Raw genomic sequence first — 17,788 nt, 5'->3', positions numbered from 1 at the left:
GCAATTTTGTTTCCCTTTTTCAACTGGTCTTAAACTTTTGATCGGGACCATAGAGATCGGGACTCTATCACATTAAATATAAGCTCTTCTTATTAATATCGCACTCCACATCTCTCACCACCAGAGGGCGGACTGCACTCATGAAACATTTGACTGTGCTGGTGATTTTGATTTGTTTCTAATGTATTTCTTTAGAAACACATAACGTTATGGAATTTAATATTATCAAGGATTTCATTCACTTACACTTTGATGGCGCTGTTTTTTTCTGTGTAAGTAAAACAGCCCGTTTGCCACTGACTATATATAGCCTACTCTTTATTTGTGAGACATTTGCAGGCAATGGAGTTGTATGTCGTATGTAAAGTCTGTAATAACTTCTCTTCATTCTTACTGAAGCTGCTCCACACACCGTCAGATCCCTCAGCCTGATGCAGGAGCTTTGGAGGAGGTTATCCATGCGCGCAGCCTCCGGAGCAGGGCGGGGCCACGCGGCGGCAACAGCAGCCTGATTTTTCCGCTCAGTTACAGCACCACGCCGACCTCCTCCTGTCTCCAGCCCGCGGCATGGATCTAGGCCCCTCATCATATTCTCATCCAAAGAGGGACTGACACCGGGGTCGCTGATAACAATGATGCCGTCACTTTCTGAGATTTTGTGGAAACGAGGCGCTCACTGAACCACTGCGGGAAGCATCGTGCTGCGCTCCGATGCAGCAAAAATCGCCATTGTTTGGATGCGCAGCAGACTGAAAAGAAAAGAGAGATTGTGCTTTCACTGTGTTTTAGAGAAGGACACTATGGCTTCAGTGCTCACGCTCGCCTTTCATATATACTGGTTTGCACAGGTAAGAGAGCTTATTTCTCCGTATGGATGCCGTTTTGTTGATGACACGTTAGCTACCCACAGCGCGGCTTTGTTTGCGAAAATAGATCCAACACATCGGATTTATTGCATGTGTTGTCGAAGGTAATCGGTAACTGAAGTTCTGCGTAATGCAACGTATGTGTATGTCGGACATGAGAGACTGCGCTGTGACAGAGCGGCTTGGGCAGGTCAGCGGCTCGTTTTGTCCTGTGGAAAGTGGGTCAGTCGGCTGCTGCCTCGGAGATTCCTTGCATGTCTGTCAGCATCAGTGAGTATCACACAGACACTCACTGTACGGAGTGGTCCTGCTCCACAGCTGTCTGCACGCGCCGCATCCTGCTCAGATGGGACCGCAGCATCACAGGACAGCTGTGGGTACGCCGTGCTTAACCTTGAGATTATGATCGATCAGTGGACCTGGCACATCACGTATTTCAGGTTGTTTTCTGTTGATGTGTCTGGTTACTTTGTCATTCAGCATAATAAGCGAATTGGTGAGAAGTGCAGTTTGAGCTTTAGCAGTGGTCCAGAAGTCCACATTCCTTCTGATTTAGTTTAATGCTTTTTCCAGAATCCTATTGTAGCCTATGTTTTATCACTATAAAGCACAAGTGGGCAACCTCAGGACCAGGGGGTCAAGTCTGGCCCTCCAGCTTTGAACCTCTGGCCATGATTTTGAGATATCTAATTACTCAAATCAGAGATCAAATACCTTAAGGTTACGTTAATGATTAGAGTTAGGTTTAGCACTTATGCATATCTGAATCTCAAAGCGTATTGACGAAGAATGTACAGCCGATATGCCACTCTTTTGAAAGCCAAGACCTTCTAGTTTCTAGAATGTGTAAGATCTGTGTGAGTGAAACACAACTTACATGACACTTGCCGTCCCTAATCATAACACTGACCCTAAACCAGTGCTTAATTTGTAAATTAGTGTTTTCAGGAACACTTTTGGTCTGATGTGATGGATTGGGGGAACAGGCCAAAACATTTGCCGGAACACTCTCATTAGACACCATTATATCAGATACATTTTTTGCCGGATCCTCCTAAATATTTCCCGGATCCTTTACCCTGAAAAAAATTGAATTGGGGGATCAAATTAAGCACTGCCCTAAACCTAACTCCAACTCCCTGATCAGGGGGATGGCAAGTAGCAGGTTGAAGTACTGTGAAATAGTAAATGGTCACAAATATAGCACGTTCCTACTAGTCTCTCAAAATGTTTAAACATCAAGGAACATGTGTCTTGCCCAAGGACACATTGACAGTGTGTATCTGCAGATTTGAACCGCCGACCCTCCGGCCACAATAAGACAGACCAGTCTGCGCAACTGTCCCTGAAAAGTCAATACCATCAAAACGTCCCTGCAGAACACCCTTGTTAGGTCACACACTGTATGATGCACTGGCATCTGTAGAAAGTGTTGCTTTACCTTGAGATTGAATAGTGAGGTCGACTCACTGCTATTCACCTTGTTCCGCCCACTTTTGCCACGGATCAGCACTTCCGTTCGCCGCTAAAATGTGATGCACAGTGGATTGATTTGTGTAAAATGTCCAATGTTCATGTTCAATGTTTCTCTGCGCGGCCTGAAAACGGCTTTGTGTCCGTGTAGAACTGATTTTCTCATCACGTCTGCTGCCCTATGTAAACTAACATGAGTAAAGGGGCACAATTCATGGCGGACTTCCAGAATAAGGTGAAATAAGGTATGCAGATAGCATTCCATCATGGTAACCGCATAGCAACAGAGCCAAATGAGTGGCACCTTTTGCCTTGTTTTTGTTGCTACAGAATGTGGATGGAAAGAAGGCATGTGCACTATGGGGATGTCATCTTTAGGTTGCACATGACAAGATATTACAACATTCTAAAGAAATGAGCTTGACTCCATGTGGATGGGGCCTAAACCTGTGCTGTATCCACTACTAGGAAACCAAGCACAGGGGGTGATGCCACACGGAGCACTTGAAGGGCAAATATAACACACGTTGAAAGTTATTGTTTACTGTCGGCACACTGTGCAGTACGCTTCCATAATCAACCCTCTCAAAACCCTATCTGTAACATACTTTTAACACATCTGCTGGCAATACAGTCACTGGAAAGACCGCATGACAAACTGAAACTTTAAGAGTTGACTGTTTCACCTTTGTGCCGAGGATCACAAGTCACTAAACTGACTGCTGCAAGTGAAAAGCCCAGTTCATCCATGTGAAATAGTACAGCTGCAACTTTATTCAAAAACAACAACAGGTTAACACTTACACTTGGGCTATTTATTTATGATTTTAATCTGCACTTAAATATGACTAAAATCACCAAGGTGCACCATCCTTACAATTTGGAGCAAATGTCCTGACGTACTCAAGAAAAGCCTGATGCTGTATGTCCTCAGTAAGGCTCACGTTGAACATGGAAGCATCTACATCTACCAGGCTTAGCTGACTCAATGAAGGCGCCAGTCACTTGATGGTTGTTGCTTTTTTTGAGTCTGAGCATGTGTGGAGCAGATACTTATTTTCTTACCTCTAATAATGTGAAGTGAAGCAAATTCTCTCATGGGACGGTCGCTCAGTCTCATCCTTGTTGTTGCTTTCTTCGTGTTAAATCTGACTAACTCTCCTTCCTTTATTTCTGTGTGTAGCCTACAGCAGCGAGTGTGTGGACCACATTTATATATTTATATTTTGCACAATCTTTTTGTCAAACGTTTTCACCTAATTGATAACTACGCATCTGATCTGATTATTGGGATATCTTATTACTCCAATTTTATAATTTTTCGGACTAAGTAAACCTGGCCACTGTAGTGTCCAAAGTCCTTGGTGTGAATGATAACTCATGCATTTTACAGTTTAGACAATATAATATGTAAAATATTCATATGGCAGTGTAAATCCAGAATAAACATTGAGATCCATCCTGGTTAGATAAATGGTGTCCGCATGATCTTGCCTGTGCCACTCATGCTTGTTAAAGTAGAGGGCGTTGTTTGAGGTGAGCGTATGTGTATCACATGTGGCCTGATCAAACCCTTGCTCGTGTGTGAGTGGAGACTGAACTCCGCACAAGTGCATGCTGTGCTGGTTATGTTTCAGATGCTGAGTGCACTCTCGCTCCCAGAGATTAACCTGGTGTTATGATGTTAATCTCCATTTATTGAGTGCATAGAACTCTAAATTTGTCTTTGCATATTTTAAGTGTTAAGCTTAAAATCAAACAGATTTTTGAACCATGGCGATACACTTATTGGGTTACAATCGGTGTAGTCCTGGCTCAGGCCTGCCGCGGCAATGCCATCTCTAATAATTACAAAAGTTTAGTAAGTTACAGCTTTGCTTTAAGAAAATAGCCTCTATTTGTGCTGAAGCGGCTAATTATCTGCTCACGCTCATTTTTTTTCTCCATATATTCATATGTCATATATTGACATCTGGAGAGCGCCGAATCTTGGCACCGAAAGAATTTTAGTTTTTAGATACCGCCCTCTACCGAGAGTGCCTACCTGGTAGGTACCATTTTACGTTACCCAGCCCTATTCAGTAGGAGCTACTGCTGCTGCGTTATTCTAAGAAAACCTCTGGGTTTTGCTCCTGAGCACAAGGTTGCAAATGAAAGTTTCCTGATCAATTGATTGTGCTTTGGTGACAGTGGAATAGTTTTACCATACCTCCAATACTTTACGCAATCCTTGTCCAGCTTTTAACCCTCCCAGTGACTCGGAAATACCCTCCCCGACACGCTCCCCCCTTGTGGCCCTGGACAGTACGCCAGGCATCCTGTCATGGTATAATCCTGTTTAAATCCTGTTTGTGATCCAGTGCGTTCTTTATTGAGTCCGTTTATTTCGGCGTATAATGCTTTGGGCTTTATGGGGTCGAATACACATCCTCAATGCTGACGGAGCGACCTACACTGTTTTTTAGTGGTAGGAGAAACCAGAGAAACCTACGCAGACACAGAACATGCAAACTCCACACAGAAATGCCCCACCCGGGGATCGAACCCGGGACTTCTAGCTGTGAAGCACGAGCGCTAACTGCTGTACCACCGCACCGCTTATAGTCTATCTCAACAATGATCTTGACCTGTCATTTCTGTGTGTGCTTTACATGTGGCAAAATTGACAAACATAATTGTTTTTGGGTGATTTTGTTTTCCAAAAAAAAAGACCAATCGGGTTAGTTAAAAAAAAGAGATTTGTTTTCTTTTGGTATCATTGTACCCGACCTTTGTCGTTTTACACCTACATCAATAATCAGTAAGATGTAAGAGGAATTTACATTATCAGTTTGAACAGATCTAATAATTTGATTATTATTAGAAGAAACAAAATCCCACTCGACCCTGTGGGAGGCCTTCTCCGCGTCCAGGGAGAGCAGCAACTCCTGATATTGTTTATGTTTATCCATTTCTTGGGTATAAATAATATTCATTAGTCTGCTTACATTAAGGAACAACTGTCTGTCTTTTATAAACCCCGTCTGTCCTGGAGATATGATGGTGGGGAGTTTGTTTTCCAAACGTGTAGGCAAAGCTAAGATATTGTTATCCACTCATTTTCTTATGCATTTTTATTCCATGTGTGACTTGAGTTTTGGCCTCATTAAAACCAATTAACAGTACAAACAATGGGCCTCATTCAAGACACGTTCTTACGCACAAATTTGTTCTTAAGGCCTTTTTAGGAAGGTTTTTGGCTCACTCAGGAGGACTCTTATGCACAAAAACATCTCCAGTTCTGTTCACGATCGTGCTCCTGATGGAACCCAACATTCTGAGTCATATATATTTGCACAATTTAAATCATTTAATATGTAATATATATTATGTTAGTTAATTCCAAAATGTAAATAAATTACAGAGGCCTTTATTCAGAAATAAGTTGGTAATATCACTTGTAGCACCAATGTACTACTGCTAAAACTTTTGAGTGCCGCCTTTCACAAATGGCATTAAATATGCTGCATTAACGTTATTGACAAAGACGAGCGTCAGCCTCGATCCTGCGACCTTGCGATTACACTCGTTGAGCTTGGTGGGCAGCCGCATCATCAACTGACCCGGGGAAAAGGAGGAAAACCCTTTCATGGCATGCAGATTATATCTATTAAAACATTTTGTTATGAGAGCAAATTCATGTGCCCAAAGGTTGTTAAATAGTTCTCACACGCACACGCATCTAAGTTGGGATTCACCAAACTCAGTAGTATTTCCCTACTTAAGAACATGTCATGAATCTGGCGCAGTTTCCTGACACTGCCTTCGTAAGTACGGATTTTAAGAAGTTGCTTAAAGGAACAGGCCACCGTTTTTACATAGTAAGATATGTTCTTACCTGAGCTTAGGCGAGTTGATGCGTACCTGTCTGGTCTTTGTGCGTGTGCTCAGTCACGCAAAACGACCAAAGATGTTGTTAGCATTTAGCCTTTTCTAATGTATTCCTATAGCTCCAAACAGGGTGAAGTTGGAAGCTACCACGCTCTTCCACGGGCACAAAGACCAGACAGGTACACATCAACTCGTCTCAGCTCAAGTAAGAACATATCTCAGTATGGAAAAACGGTGGCCTGAGCCTTTAAGAAGATGCTCATGAATGAGGCCCAATGATTTGGTAGGTAGTTCAGGATGACCTGAATTTCAACTCCAACTGTGGTGAGCACAACAGTAGAGTAGGAGTGGTGAGGAGAGGCGGGAGATTACGTGTACCTGCGCTTGTCTGTGTGCAATACTAGTTTATACAGAGTTGTGTGCATGATAATGAGTTGTACAATCATGGCATTTTAAAGTAATTTGATGAAATAGCATAAAGAATTAAAATATTTACAACTTACAACCTCTTTTATGGACTCATCCCTTGTTCCAATTAGCACCTGTAACCTGTGATATTTTGGAACAGGTTCTTTTCAGATATGGGAAAGGGCATAATATATGCAACATTGATAAAGACCTTCAGTGATGCCTCTCTTAATGTCACGAGGATGGTAATGGGAAAGGATCTAAATCTCACAATAGACAAAAAGAGCTGGGAAGGGACTTTCAAAAAGATAAAAAGATGCCAGGGGTCCGCAATTACTTACATCACTATTAATGGACCCCCTTGGGTTGCTTCGTCTAGGTTCAAAAGAATCATCAAAAGGAAACCTGGGTCATGTTTATGGTTTTGTGAAAGAATTCAGTACGTTACAATTGGACCCACGTTTTATTTATGCAGAGGCAATGACATTGGCTGAGGACCTGTGTCTGGCCTTATGAGAAAATAAAGCAACGCACACCAGAAGTACTCTCAGTGGTGCAGATGTTGAGGAAAATCTTCATAAATAAAAAAAACAGCAACCACAGTGTGGTTCAAAAATGAAAACATTTTTAAACTCTGTATAGTCCCTTTAATCTGTTTTGTTACAGCTAAAGTAAGAGTAAATAAAATAAAAAACTACACATTACCAGATCAAATCGAGCACCCTGTGCCTCTGCTGAGAGCACTTTTTCCTTTGATAAAATCATGTGGAGAAGTCGTGTCACGATACTAAAAGTACCAAAAGTCCTGATCTGTGCACCATTTTGTCGATAATTTTAAGAGAAAAGCGGCTTCACATCCAATGCTAACTGATACATGTAAACGGATGTGAGCCACTAAGCCATAGGAATGAAAGTTAGCTAAACTAAGTGAAGATTTTTTTTACTGAAGATAGTGTGCATCTTCTGAAGATAGTGTGCATCTTCAGTTTCTTTTAACTGAAGATGTACACTATCGTTGTGTACTTGGGCAAGACACTTCACCCACCTTTCCTCCACTGTCTGTGTACATTGGTGTATGAATGAGTGTGAATGGGTGACTTGTTCCTTTTGTAAAGCGCTTTGGGCTTAATGAAGGTAGAAAAGTGCATTTAGTTTTAGACTTTTATTCAGGGTTTAAGTGAGTACTTTTAGCTGTAATCTAAGCTTTGGGCACATATTTTTTAACCTCGCTGGTTTTTGTTCTGTGACAAAATAAAACGTTTAAGCCTGAAGCTGTGATTGACGGGCTCTGCAGCACTGTGGAGGCGTGTAGCAGGTCCACGGGACTTCCACCTTTTGTCCTTTTTTGAAGCATGCTCTGTGGGTGGAGATTGAGCAGCCATCATGGATTTTCTCTCGTTTGGAGTCATTAATGTAAATAGGCAGGAGTGAGCACAAGACGTCTATCAATAATATGTCTATGGCTGGAACAGGATGCTAAGGGTTAAACGATCATGGTCCTTCCCTCCTGATAGGACCAGACAAGCCGGTTCACAGGAAAGCGCCTCTCATTGGTCCAAGTGGTATCCCGGGGATTCTAGTGTCTGAAATCAGCAAATCAGAGACTTTAGAAAAAGTATTATTTAATATTACTGTTTCCTCAAATGTCAGACCCAAGCGGTCAATTATACACAAGCTATTCAATTTGTTAAAGGGGGGGTATTATGCAAAATCGACTTTTTCAAGCTTTACATCATGTTGTTATGTCATTCCCTCATTAAAAACACGCCTGAGCACATTCACATATTTTTGAGTAATCTGTAAAAACTCTGATGGCAGCCATTTTAGGGACAGGTTTGCCTGAGTCCTCCTAGGAACGCCCCCACCTCCTGGAGACGCCTCCGAGCTTTCGTCACCAGCCGAGTAACCAACCACTGCTCCTCAGCAGAACCCCCTGAAAGGGGGTCTGAAAGGGTCAGAGGTTCTTAAAGAGACAGAGGCCTATTTCACAGCCATTTGCTACAGCCATTTTGAGAGAGCAATTTTATACAAGGCAGTTATTCTAATTTACTGCATTTACAGACCAACAGAAGGTTTTGTCATCAATGTTGTGTGCTATAGACTGGTGCTATGTGATTAAAAAAGCATACTCATGCTCTATACCCCCTCTTTAAACATTTATACTTACAGGCTCACTTTTAAAATGAAATGGGACTGTATGGCTCATACAGCTGCTCCCAATGCTTGTAACAATTAAGCTCACCCCATCTTATCACTCATCTACTTTCCTCCCTACCTCCATTCGCCGAGCCACACAGTCATTTATTCAGCAGGCGAAAGGAGGTAGGGAGGAAAGTGAATGAGTGGTAAGATGGAGTGAGCTTATCGACACCACTGTACGGGCAGTGTAATAGTGAAATTTAAGCTTGGTGCTGCTATTTCCGTTGCCTTCTGCATGTCTGCAGGTAGACTCAGGGCAGAGAATAGCTGCCATGGCATCATTTAGTGCATGAGTGTGTGAAGGCTTAACCCCATGGGCATGGCCCGCCACTGCAGTGTACTTACATACTATCAGCATATATTTTAAAATGTTCTTTGACACCACTGTCATAGACTAATGTTCTCTGGGCAGAGCAGAAGCCTGTCTTCCTCAGCAGATAAAACAAAACCTCTTAAGTTTTGCATGATAATGTTGCCAGCTGCCTGAAGGCACCGCCTCCTGACCCCCTTCACTACCCATTCATAGGGTCACATGCTCCATTCATTCAGCAGCTCCTCTCCTTGAACAACGCCTGTGTGTTTGCATTGAGCGTGTGTCCTCACGTCTGAGGCTTTTAAAGCAACAACACATAAAATAATCCAACTCAGAAGGTTAAAATCTAAATTTTGTTTTGTCAGTTCAAGCTTGTGTACTATTGCTTTTTTCTGTTCCCCTCACTCTTGCCCTGATTTTTGCAATGTGCAGGGCAGCATTAGCATGCTCTTCTTTGCCCTGTGTCCATGGTAATCCTGGACTCAGACCGAACGAACATCTCCTCCTTCCCCAAACATGTCCCCCCTTTCATCTGTGTTGCCATGGTGATGACCGAACTGCTATGAATTGGGTGAATTGGTATGGATTCTTCTTTCTCTCTGCCCTGATTTTTGCCCCTGAGAGTATGTGGTTGTGTGTTTCATTCTTTCATTATAATGCTCTAATGCTGTATTTTCACATATTTCTCATATTGGAATGGTCAATTAGTAAGGGTAAACTGTAAACTTTTGATCAGGGTCATTTTGGTATCTTTGGTATCTTTTGTCATTATGACTCAAAAAGAGTAAACTCAATTGCTTTGTATATATACATATATATATATATATATATATATATATATATATATATATATATATATATACATATACGCATTAACGCAAATGCATTTTAACGGCGTCAAATTTTTTATCACTCGATAAATTAGTCTCAGTTTGCCAACACACAAAGCCGTTGCATGAGCTGCTCTGCCTCTGGCTGTCAAATGGAGCGAGTTTACAGGAAGAGAAATGGCACTTGTTGGTTTGTTTTGCCACTATCGTTGATGACAGCTTTGAAATCGCTAATGGACTTATCAAAAAAGGAGCAGACCCTTTTGGTGAGGCCTTACTTTCACCATATCATGGACAACTGTTTCTGTCAAACAAAACGAAGTTTGGAAGTGAAGTGGAGCAGCCTTTACCTGACGCTACGATGCTGCTCTACTCAGGGTAGTAAGAAGATGTCGCCTTGATATTTTAGCTCTGCCTTTCGTCTTGCTGCTGCGTTATTTTCATCACATGTGCCTGTCACGTACACTTATGTGCTGGCGCACTGCTGCTTTGTGCCACATTTGGAGCAGAAGAGCTCTAGGTTTCATCTGAAGTCGAGAAAACCAAATATGCTAATGATACGTTTACCTCATAAAAACGTTCTGTTGTAAGACAACAATGTAACAAGAAAAAAGTAGAATTAAATAAGTGCGCTTTCTGACCTGACCCGACTCTGCACCCCAAGTTTGTTGTATACTTGAGAAACCGCAAGTTAAGGAACAGGCCACTGTTTTTGCATACTGAGATATGTTCTTACCTTAGCTTAGACGAGTTGATGCGTAACTGTCTGGTCTTTGTGCTTTGTCACGTAACTGTATGTAAATAGGGGAACAGCTTGGTAGTTTTCAGCAGTGCTAGCATAATTGCACGAGGGTTTTCTAATCAATGCAGTGCTTTAAGTGGCCTCTTCTGATACAAGTGGGGGTGAAATAATGCAAAAACCATTACCTTATTGTAAAACTATGAATCAAATAGCATTGATACTAAGTGCAAAACAATGTGCACTTGTTTCAAACAGTCGTGTTTCTTTCACACCTTTTGGTAGCTTTTTGACTTTGTTTCAAATCTAGTCTGACCCTGAAGCAAACAGCTTGTATAAAAACCAACAAAGTATTATCTTTTTCCTAATTTCCTGTTCCTGTCGTATTTTTGCTGAACAGATTATCCTCAGTGCAGCTCAAACTCTCCCACTGTTCACTTTAATGAAAGAACCGCTGATATCATCAGCATCACCTGCACAACAGGAAGCTCTAAAGATCACCTAGTGTTTACTGTGACGTGCTGCCCACACGTTTATTGCCTCATGACCGTGGTGACATTCACACTGGGACTGGGGCAGGGCGATATGGCCAAAAAGATATATCACACGATATATAACGATATATATGGCAATATAATTCACAGCTGACTAAATACTTCAAAATAATTACAGCCATTAGCCGATGGGCACATTCATTTAAAGCTATTTTATTAGGCTCAAGCCGCATTGCCCATTAGGGCCTATTGCTGTTGCAACACAATGCGCACTTTGGCGGCGAATCATGCGGACGACGTACTCGATAATGTTAACTATAATGATAACTATATTGTTTTTGCAAAAAGTATTATTTTTATTTCTTTCCTCCTTTTTGAACAGGGTTTTGATCCCCTAAGCATGCTCGAAAACTCACCAAATTGTGGCCAATAAATCCGGTCCGGGGAAAAATGTATTTGAATATGTGTTTTGAGCAAGTGTTTTACATTTGGGAAATGAAAAAATGGCACGACAGCGCCACCTGCAAAAGTGAAAAAAAAATCAGCCAGTGGGAGGAGGGACAACAAACAAACCAAAAAATATTATTATGGCCACGACCCCTGACAGACACGAAGTGCCCCTAAAGAGTAACCATTGTATTTTGAATGGAGACTCCAAAAATTCGTTTCTCAGAAACGTAGGAGATTTGGCAGAAAAATATCTTTTCAATGGTGTTGCCACGGTGATGACCGCAAGGCCCAATGTTATCCTAATGGAGAAGATACAAAACTCTCCCATTCTTCAAAAAATCAATACTGCCTGGAAACCTCTGTGTTTGACACAATCTTCATTTTATTCTCATCAAAAAAGTCAATGGACCCAACACAAAATCCCACATTCTATCTATAACTTCAATAACTTTGAATGTTTTTTTGGAAACTTCAAGTAAAATATTGTATTATAGACATACCTTATTTTGTACAATGTGGGGCGTGGCCTGGGTAAATGTCTCTCACATCGATTGCTCACTATTAATTTGCACATGCTTTGTCAGTTTAAGTTGATTATTTGGTAACGCTTTAAAATAAGGGTGCATAAATGAGTGCTTGAATTCATCATGACTTCGATGATGACGATTCATGATGAAATACTCAAGAATTCACACCGTTAATTCAGGCAATTAACTCATTAATGATAATGATTAATTAATCATGATCTTAATGATTTTTTTGTTTGCGAATAAACCAACCACGCCAAGGACCAAACTTTGCATGAACGTACAACTAACAATGATCTCATGGTGAGTTCACTATGAATGTGCCTCTTAAAAAGAAGCGTTGCAGCTTTGATAACTTAAAAGATACTGAACCTGTTTTAGGAGAGCAATTACACACAGAAGAGCTTACATCAACATTCAAGATTTTATTTATTCATTTATGATTACACAATACATAAATGTAACAATGCTTTAGTAAGTATTATGGCACTATGTTTGCAGAGACTCTCAGTCACCCAAGAAGTATTCATTTAGTGAAGCTCTAAATCGTTTCTTGCACAACTGTTTGTGGACATAGGAAATCTCCTAATTTCATTTTTGTTGTTGTTTGTTCGTCGTCTGAAGTTGTACGCAGCTCATATTTCACACTTGTTTGGAATATAGGGTCCAAGAAGTGCTCAAAAAGTCAATTTACAAACATCCATAATCAAGCATTTCATGAGTTCATATCAACAATCACAAGAAGAACTGTTAAACAGTGTGTACTGCTTGGTATCCTTCAAAAAACATCTGTGTTTACGCCCTAATCCATTGGTTCCCAACATAAAGGGCCTACAGCTTTGTCTAGTCCGAAGGTCAGGTCATAAGCAACAGTAAATGGTTAAAAATCATAAAATAGGACCTTAAAAAATGTATATATGCAGAAAACATCAATTTCTGAACATATAAGTTTGAAACAAATTCTTAGTGGCAATAATATTATAATTTCTATCTTTTAATATTTGTGGTAGCCACAGTTTTTGGATTAGGGTGTGTGGCCTGACCACAGGTGGGGCTTCATGGTGTAGAACCACTGCTGCACTGACCTCACAACACGTGTCAGTGCTGCCAGACAGCCAACCATTAAGGAAACTCTGGACACAAGGCTTTTCTTGTTTTAGGGAAGCTTTCAGTGTGTGTGATGTGGTAACTGTAACATACAGAAAAAATAGGGCAAATACAAACAATATATTTTACAGGTAACATGCTAAACACAATTAGTCAATGCACATGTGATAAGATAAAGATAAGATAAGATAAACCTTTATTGATCTCACAAAGGAGAAATTCACTTATTACAGTCGGCGTTATAGACTGCAGTAACTCCAAAACTCTAGTGACAAACGTTTCAAATGTAACATTACAGAGACATTGATAACTTCAACAGGTGCTTTGGACACACTAATACTTACAAAGACGAACATTTCCCAAGGCTCAAACATTTAGAGCAACACAGGTGTTCAGAAGTCATTCTCAGGCCTCGTTTCTGCCGTGCACGCTCGCTTACTTTCACCGAGAGAAAAACGGCAAAGATTGTCCATGCACGACAGGAGCACTCACTTTGCAGCAACAAAAAAACGATCCTTTCTAGAGAAGATGTCTCACTTTGTTTATTTATTTTTTCACCAAACCTTCCACGTCAAAACTGTAAAATAGTAATAATCTGGTACGGTCATCTTTGCTCTCGAGCATAATGTAATTCTACACTGTCCTGATAAATAAATAAACAAACAAACAAACCTTATTCCGGAAGTTCCTGTGGCCATGTATTGTGCTCGCCCCTTCACTTGTTCAATTACATAGGACTGCAGACGTCGGGGAACAAGGTGAACACACAGATGAACATGCATGGTCAGTGATTTGTGAGGCTGGGGACGGAGAGGAGCCTGAACGGTGGTTTGACTGTGCAGCCAGGGCAAGTGTGAGGCACGGCAGTCGCGAGAGAGGGAGTTGCATCCCTGGGCAAGCGCCTTTTTTTTTTTTAATTAACCTAAATCTGTGAGTCTACCTCTATCTGGAAAACAATGAAAGAGAAGATCAAATATTGTTGCTATAATAACTGCTGCACCTTCATCTCCATCACCTGTAAGTTCACCTGCCTCTGAGCTTTTTACATGTGTTTTTATTGCCTGGAGACTGAGGATAGACTTGTGGGTAATAACGCGTTTGTGACATGTTTGTTACCAACATGCCTAAAGCTCCTGTGTGGCTTTCAAAGCATCCACGATTTCCCCTATTTCTCCTCTGCGCTTCTCAGTATCTCCCTCGCCTGTGCTGTGCAGCAGCGCCGTAACCTCTATGTGCTTTGAGACGTTAGGCTGCCAGGAAACTGGACCGTTGTTCGAGGGACCGTTTCAGTTCCAGCACTGGGGCAAATGCTGTCCTCAGGCCAGGAATGCTTTGGTGACGTGGTTACATAATCAGCCAAAACAAAATATTTGTTACGCACAATCCAGTCGCTAATTTTAAAGTTAGCTCTTCATCTCTTCAATAAAAATAAATAATAAAAAATGTGTGCACTCTTTCTGTTCAACTCTAAAAGCCTGGTCATTGCTCATGGCTCATGGTCAAGTCTTGCCCTACTATAAATGTTCTGTGCTGAAAAATGTAATATAGCTTCTTTGAAGCTGCAAGTTGATGCTGACGTCGAAAACAGTGGCATATGTATATATAGCCCTGGTGTTGGCAGTGGGAGCACGAGCGGGAGATGAGGGACTTCCTATGACTTAATGGGAACTGGGGGGAGAGACAATGAAATACAGAATTGCAGTTTGACAATCTTTGTTTCTATTTTGTCTTAACATTATTTGAATGACATTTGAGCTATATGACAATTGAATTTCCTCAGCAACTGACAGCTGTAAAAAGAAGTCTAGAGTAACTCATTACACATTCACGGACACACTTTTTAAATATTTTAAAACAGAGTTTTCAAGACCAAGTACAAAAAACACAGAAATTGTCGTCAGTGTAAATATAACACAAAATAAATACCATAAAAAATAAAGCATTTTTAACTTCACCAGAGAGTGCGCTCCCCTTTTCCTGTTTTTGATACAAAATAAGTCGTCTGTTTCTGTAGAATATGATCACACTGACCCACATGTTGGATATTATTTGTGATCAGTTAACTGCATTGTCTGAATTTCATTCATATGTATCAGTTTGTTTGGTTACACTGCATCAAAGAACTGCAACTCTATATGCAAAGCCCCACATAGTAGTGTGTCTGATGATCTCCAGTGGAATCCCCCATGGTCTCTTTGAAGATGCTCCCAATTCCCCTTTTCAGCAACACCCCTCACTCCTCTCCTCCCCCAAATCTCAGCTCCCAGCCAGTGACGGTAGAGAAATCTTTGGAGCAAGAAAAGGGGGAAGGGCTTTGTGGAACCATCAGTGAGGCAGTGTATTTAATGTTATTGAAAGAGCGAGGAGATGGCAAGCGTTTTTAAAGACTCTAAATCATTTATTATTCAGACTTGTTTGTGCTGTGACTGTGGAAAGAGTCTGGCCCTTTATAGGAACATTTTTAATGGGTGTAGTTTCTTTGTTAATGTGCAATTATGCTCTGTTTCCAATTCTGTTAACTTTATTGCTTTCCACTGAAAGGAAAATGTACTTTCTATTTAAACAAGAAATAATATATGTTATCCCATCATAGAGAAATAAATTGTTCTCAAAGGAACAGACCACCCTTTTTCCATACTGAGATATGTCTATACCTGAGCTTAGACGAGTTGATGTGTACCCGTCTGGTCTTTGTGCGTGCGCTCAGTCATGCAAAAACACCAAAGATGTTGTTAGCATTTAGCCTCTCCTCCTCTCCTCTAAGGGGTCAAACGAGGTGAAGTTGAAAAGCAACCAAGCTCTTCCATGTTTCCCCTAATTGAATACGGTAACGTGAGTAGTTACACGATCCAAGTATAGTTACACAAAATTAAACGATTTTCTAAGCGGATAAAAGGGGTGCTATATTGTAAGGCATCCACGCAGTAAAGTGAAGATGTTACTGCTCAGGTAAGAACATATTTCAGTATGGAAAAACTGTGGCCTATTCCATTAAAACAGAATTAAGTACAAAAAGACAAGTGTAAAAATACAGTAATTTACAGTATAGATAATTATGTGTCATTATGTGTCAGGTAGCGCCACGGTCAGTTCCACATTTTCATTAGTTTACTTACTATAAACCTTCTACTGTATGTAAATAAAAACATTTGCGAAATCTATTTTTTATTATATATTTTATTATTTTGTGGAAATGAGTGAGACAGGAGCCTGACCACAGCGGTATCTCTCCATTTCTTTGTTGCTTCATTTCTGAGCCAACTAACATCATTTGCAAGTTTGTTTCTCAATGCTTCTAAAAATCTAATTTAAAAATAAATTGCCATTCAGACATAAGACCCCCGTCTGGTCAAAATATTTAGTAGACTAACATTACTTATGAATAATATGAAGAAATGGAGAAGAAATAAAACATTACCATCCAAATCATTGCTGAAGTAAGAGTCGAAAAGTATTGGAATCTGTTTTGATAACAGTGTATTCACAAAAGCTTTCTTTTAAATACATGTGTAATGAAAACCTAACAGAGTGAGGGATTGGGAGTAACGCCGTTTGAATTGACTTTATGTATTTGGCGGTGTTGGAGAATAAGTTTAATAGAAAATGCCTGTCTGTCTACTCTTTCAGAGCGCCTCTGCCTTCCTGGTGATGGTAAACGATGAGGGTGTGATCTCGGCGAGCCTGGAGCCGTCAGATTTGCAGGTGAACATCACGTCGTACGCGGCTCAGTTCAGTGGAGAGCCGCGCATCAGTGTGGTGCAGTACGCCAACATCAGTGAGCCGCTGCTGTTCAACACATCTCTCCACGGGGTCTGTTACACAGTGGGGCTGCTCACCCGACGAGGGCAGTACTGGTCCAAACCTATCAAGACCATCTCCGTCCTCACAAGTAAGTCATAGTGATTGGCATGTGCAAGCAATGTTCATGTCGTCGACTAAAACTAAAACTACTAAATATACTAAAACTGAGTTAAAAGTTGTTCATGAAACTAAAGCTATGACTAGAATGCCCAGATATTTTCGTCGACTAAAATATGACTAAATAAAAATGAAAAGAAGAGACTAAAATCATCCAAACGTCCACTGACAGTTTGAAAGAGCGTCAAGTCTGAGCTTTGTTCACGTGGAAGAAGAAACATGACACAGAGAACCTTTATTTAATATGACTATACTAAATATTATGAATGCAAAGTTGACAAAATTTTCATGCAATTTGAGTCAACTAAAATTTAGTCGAGAATTATTTGACTAAATCTTGAATAAAACTAAATGATAAAATGTGTCGAAAGATTAAGGCTAAAAATTAACTCTGTGTACAAGTGGATGTGCCTTTTTTTTACTTTTTTTTTTACACATTTTTTAGAGTCAGAATTACTTTACTGTTCATTATGCCTCTTGTCTCGGGACCAATCAGCAGCCAGTGTAATACGGGCTGCTGATTGGCCTAGCAGGTACTCAACACAGTACTGTATTGTGTTGAGTACCTGCTAGGCCTTGGGAACACTCCGAACG

At 40.7% G+C, this 17,788-nt stretch overlaps 1 protein-coding gene across 4 annotated transcripts in view; it reads left to right on the top strand.

The window, feature by feature from the left end:
* Positions 1 to 461: 461 nt before the first annotated feature.
* Positions 462 to 17,788, top strand: part of ptpro (protein tyrosine phosphatase receptor type O) — a 33,636-nt gene continuing 16,309 nt past the window's right edge. For all 4 annotated transcript variants that reach the window (XM_079582665.1, XM_079582664.1, XM_079582663.1 and 1 more), the window contains exons 1-2: positions 462 to 848; positions 16,904 to 17,165. In XM_079582665.1, coding sequence (XP_079438791.1) covers positions 738 to 848; positions 16,904 to 17,165 — 373 coding nt within the window. In that variant the 5' untranslated portion in view covers positions 462 to 737. The remainder of the gene's footprint in view (positions 849 to 16,903; positions 17,166 to 17,788) is intronic.

The sequence above is a fragment of the Gobius niger genome (assembly GCF_951799975.1).
Source record: "Gobius niger genome assembly, chromosome: 2".
NCBI lineage: Eukaryota > Metazoa > Chordata > Actinopteri > Gobiiformes > Gobiidae > Gobius > Gobius niger.
Note: the sequence above shows the minus strand (reverse complement) of the source record. Positions and strands in the feature narration are given on the sequence as shown.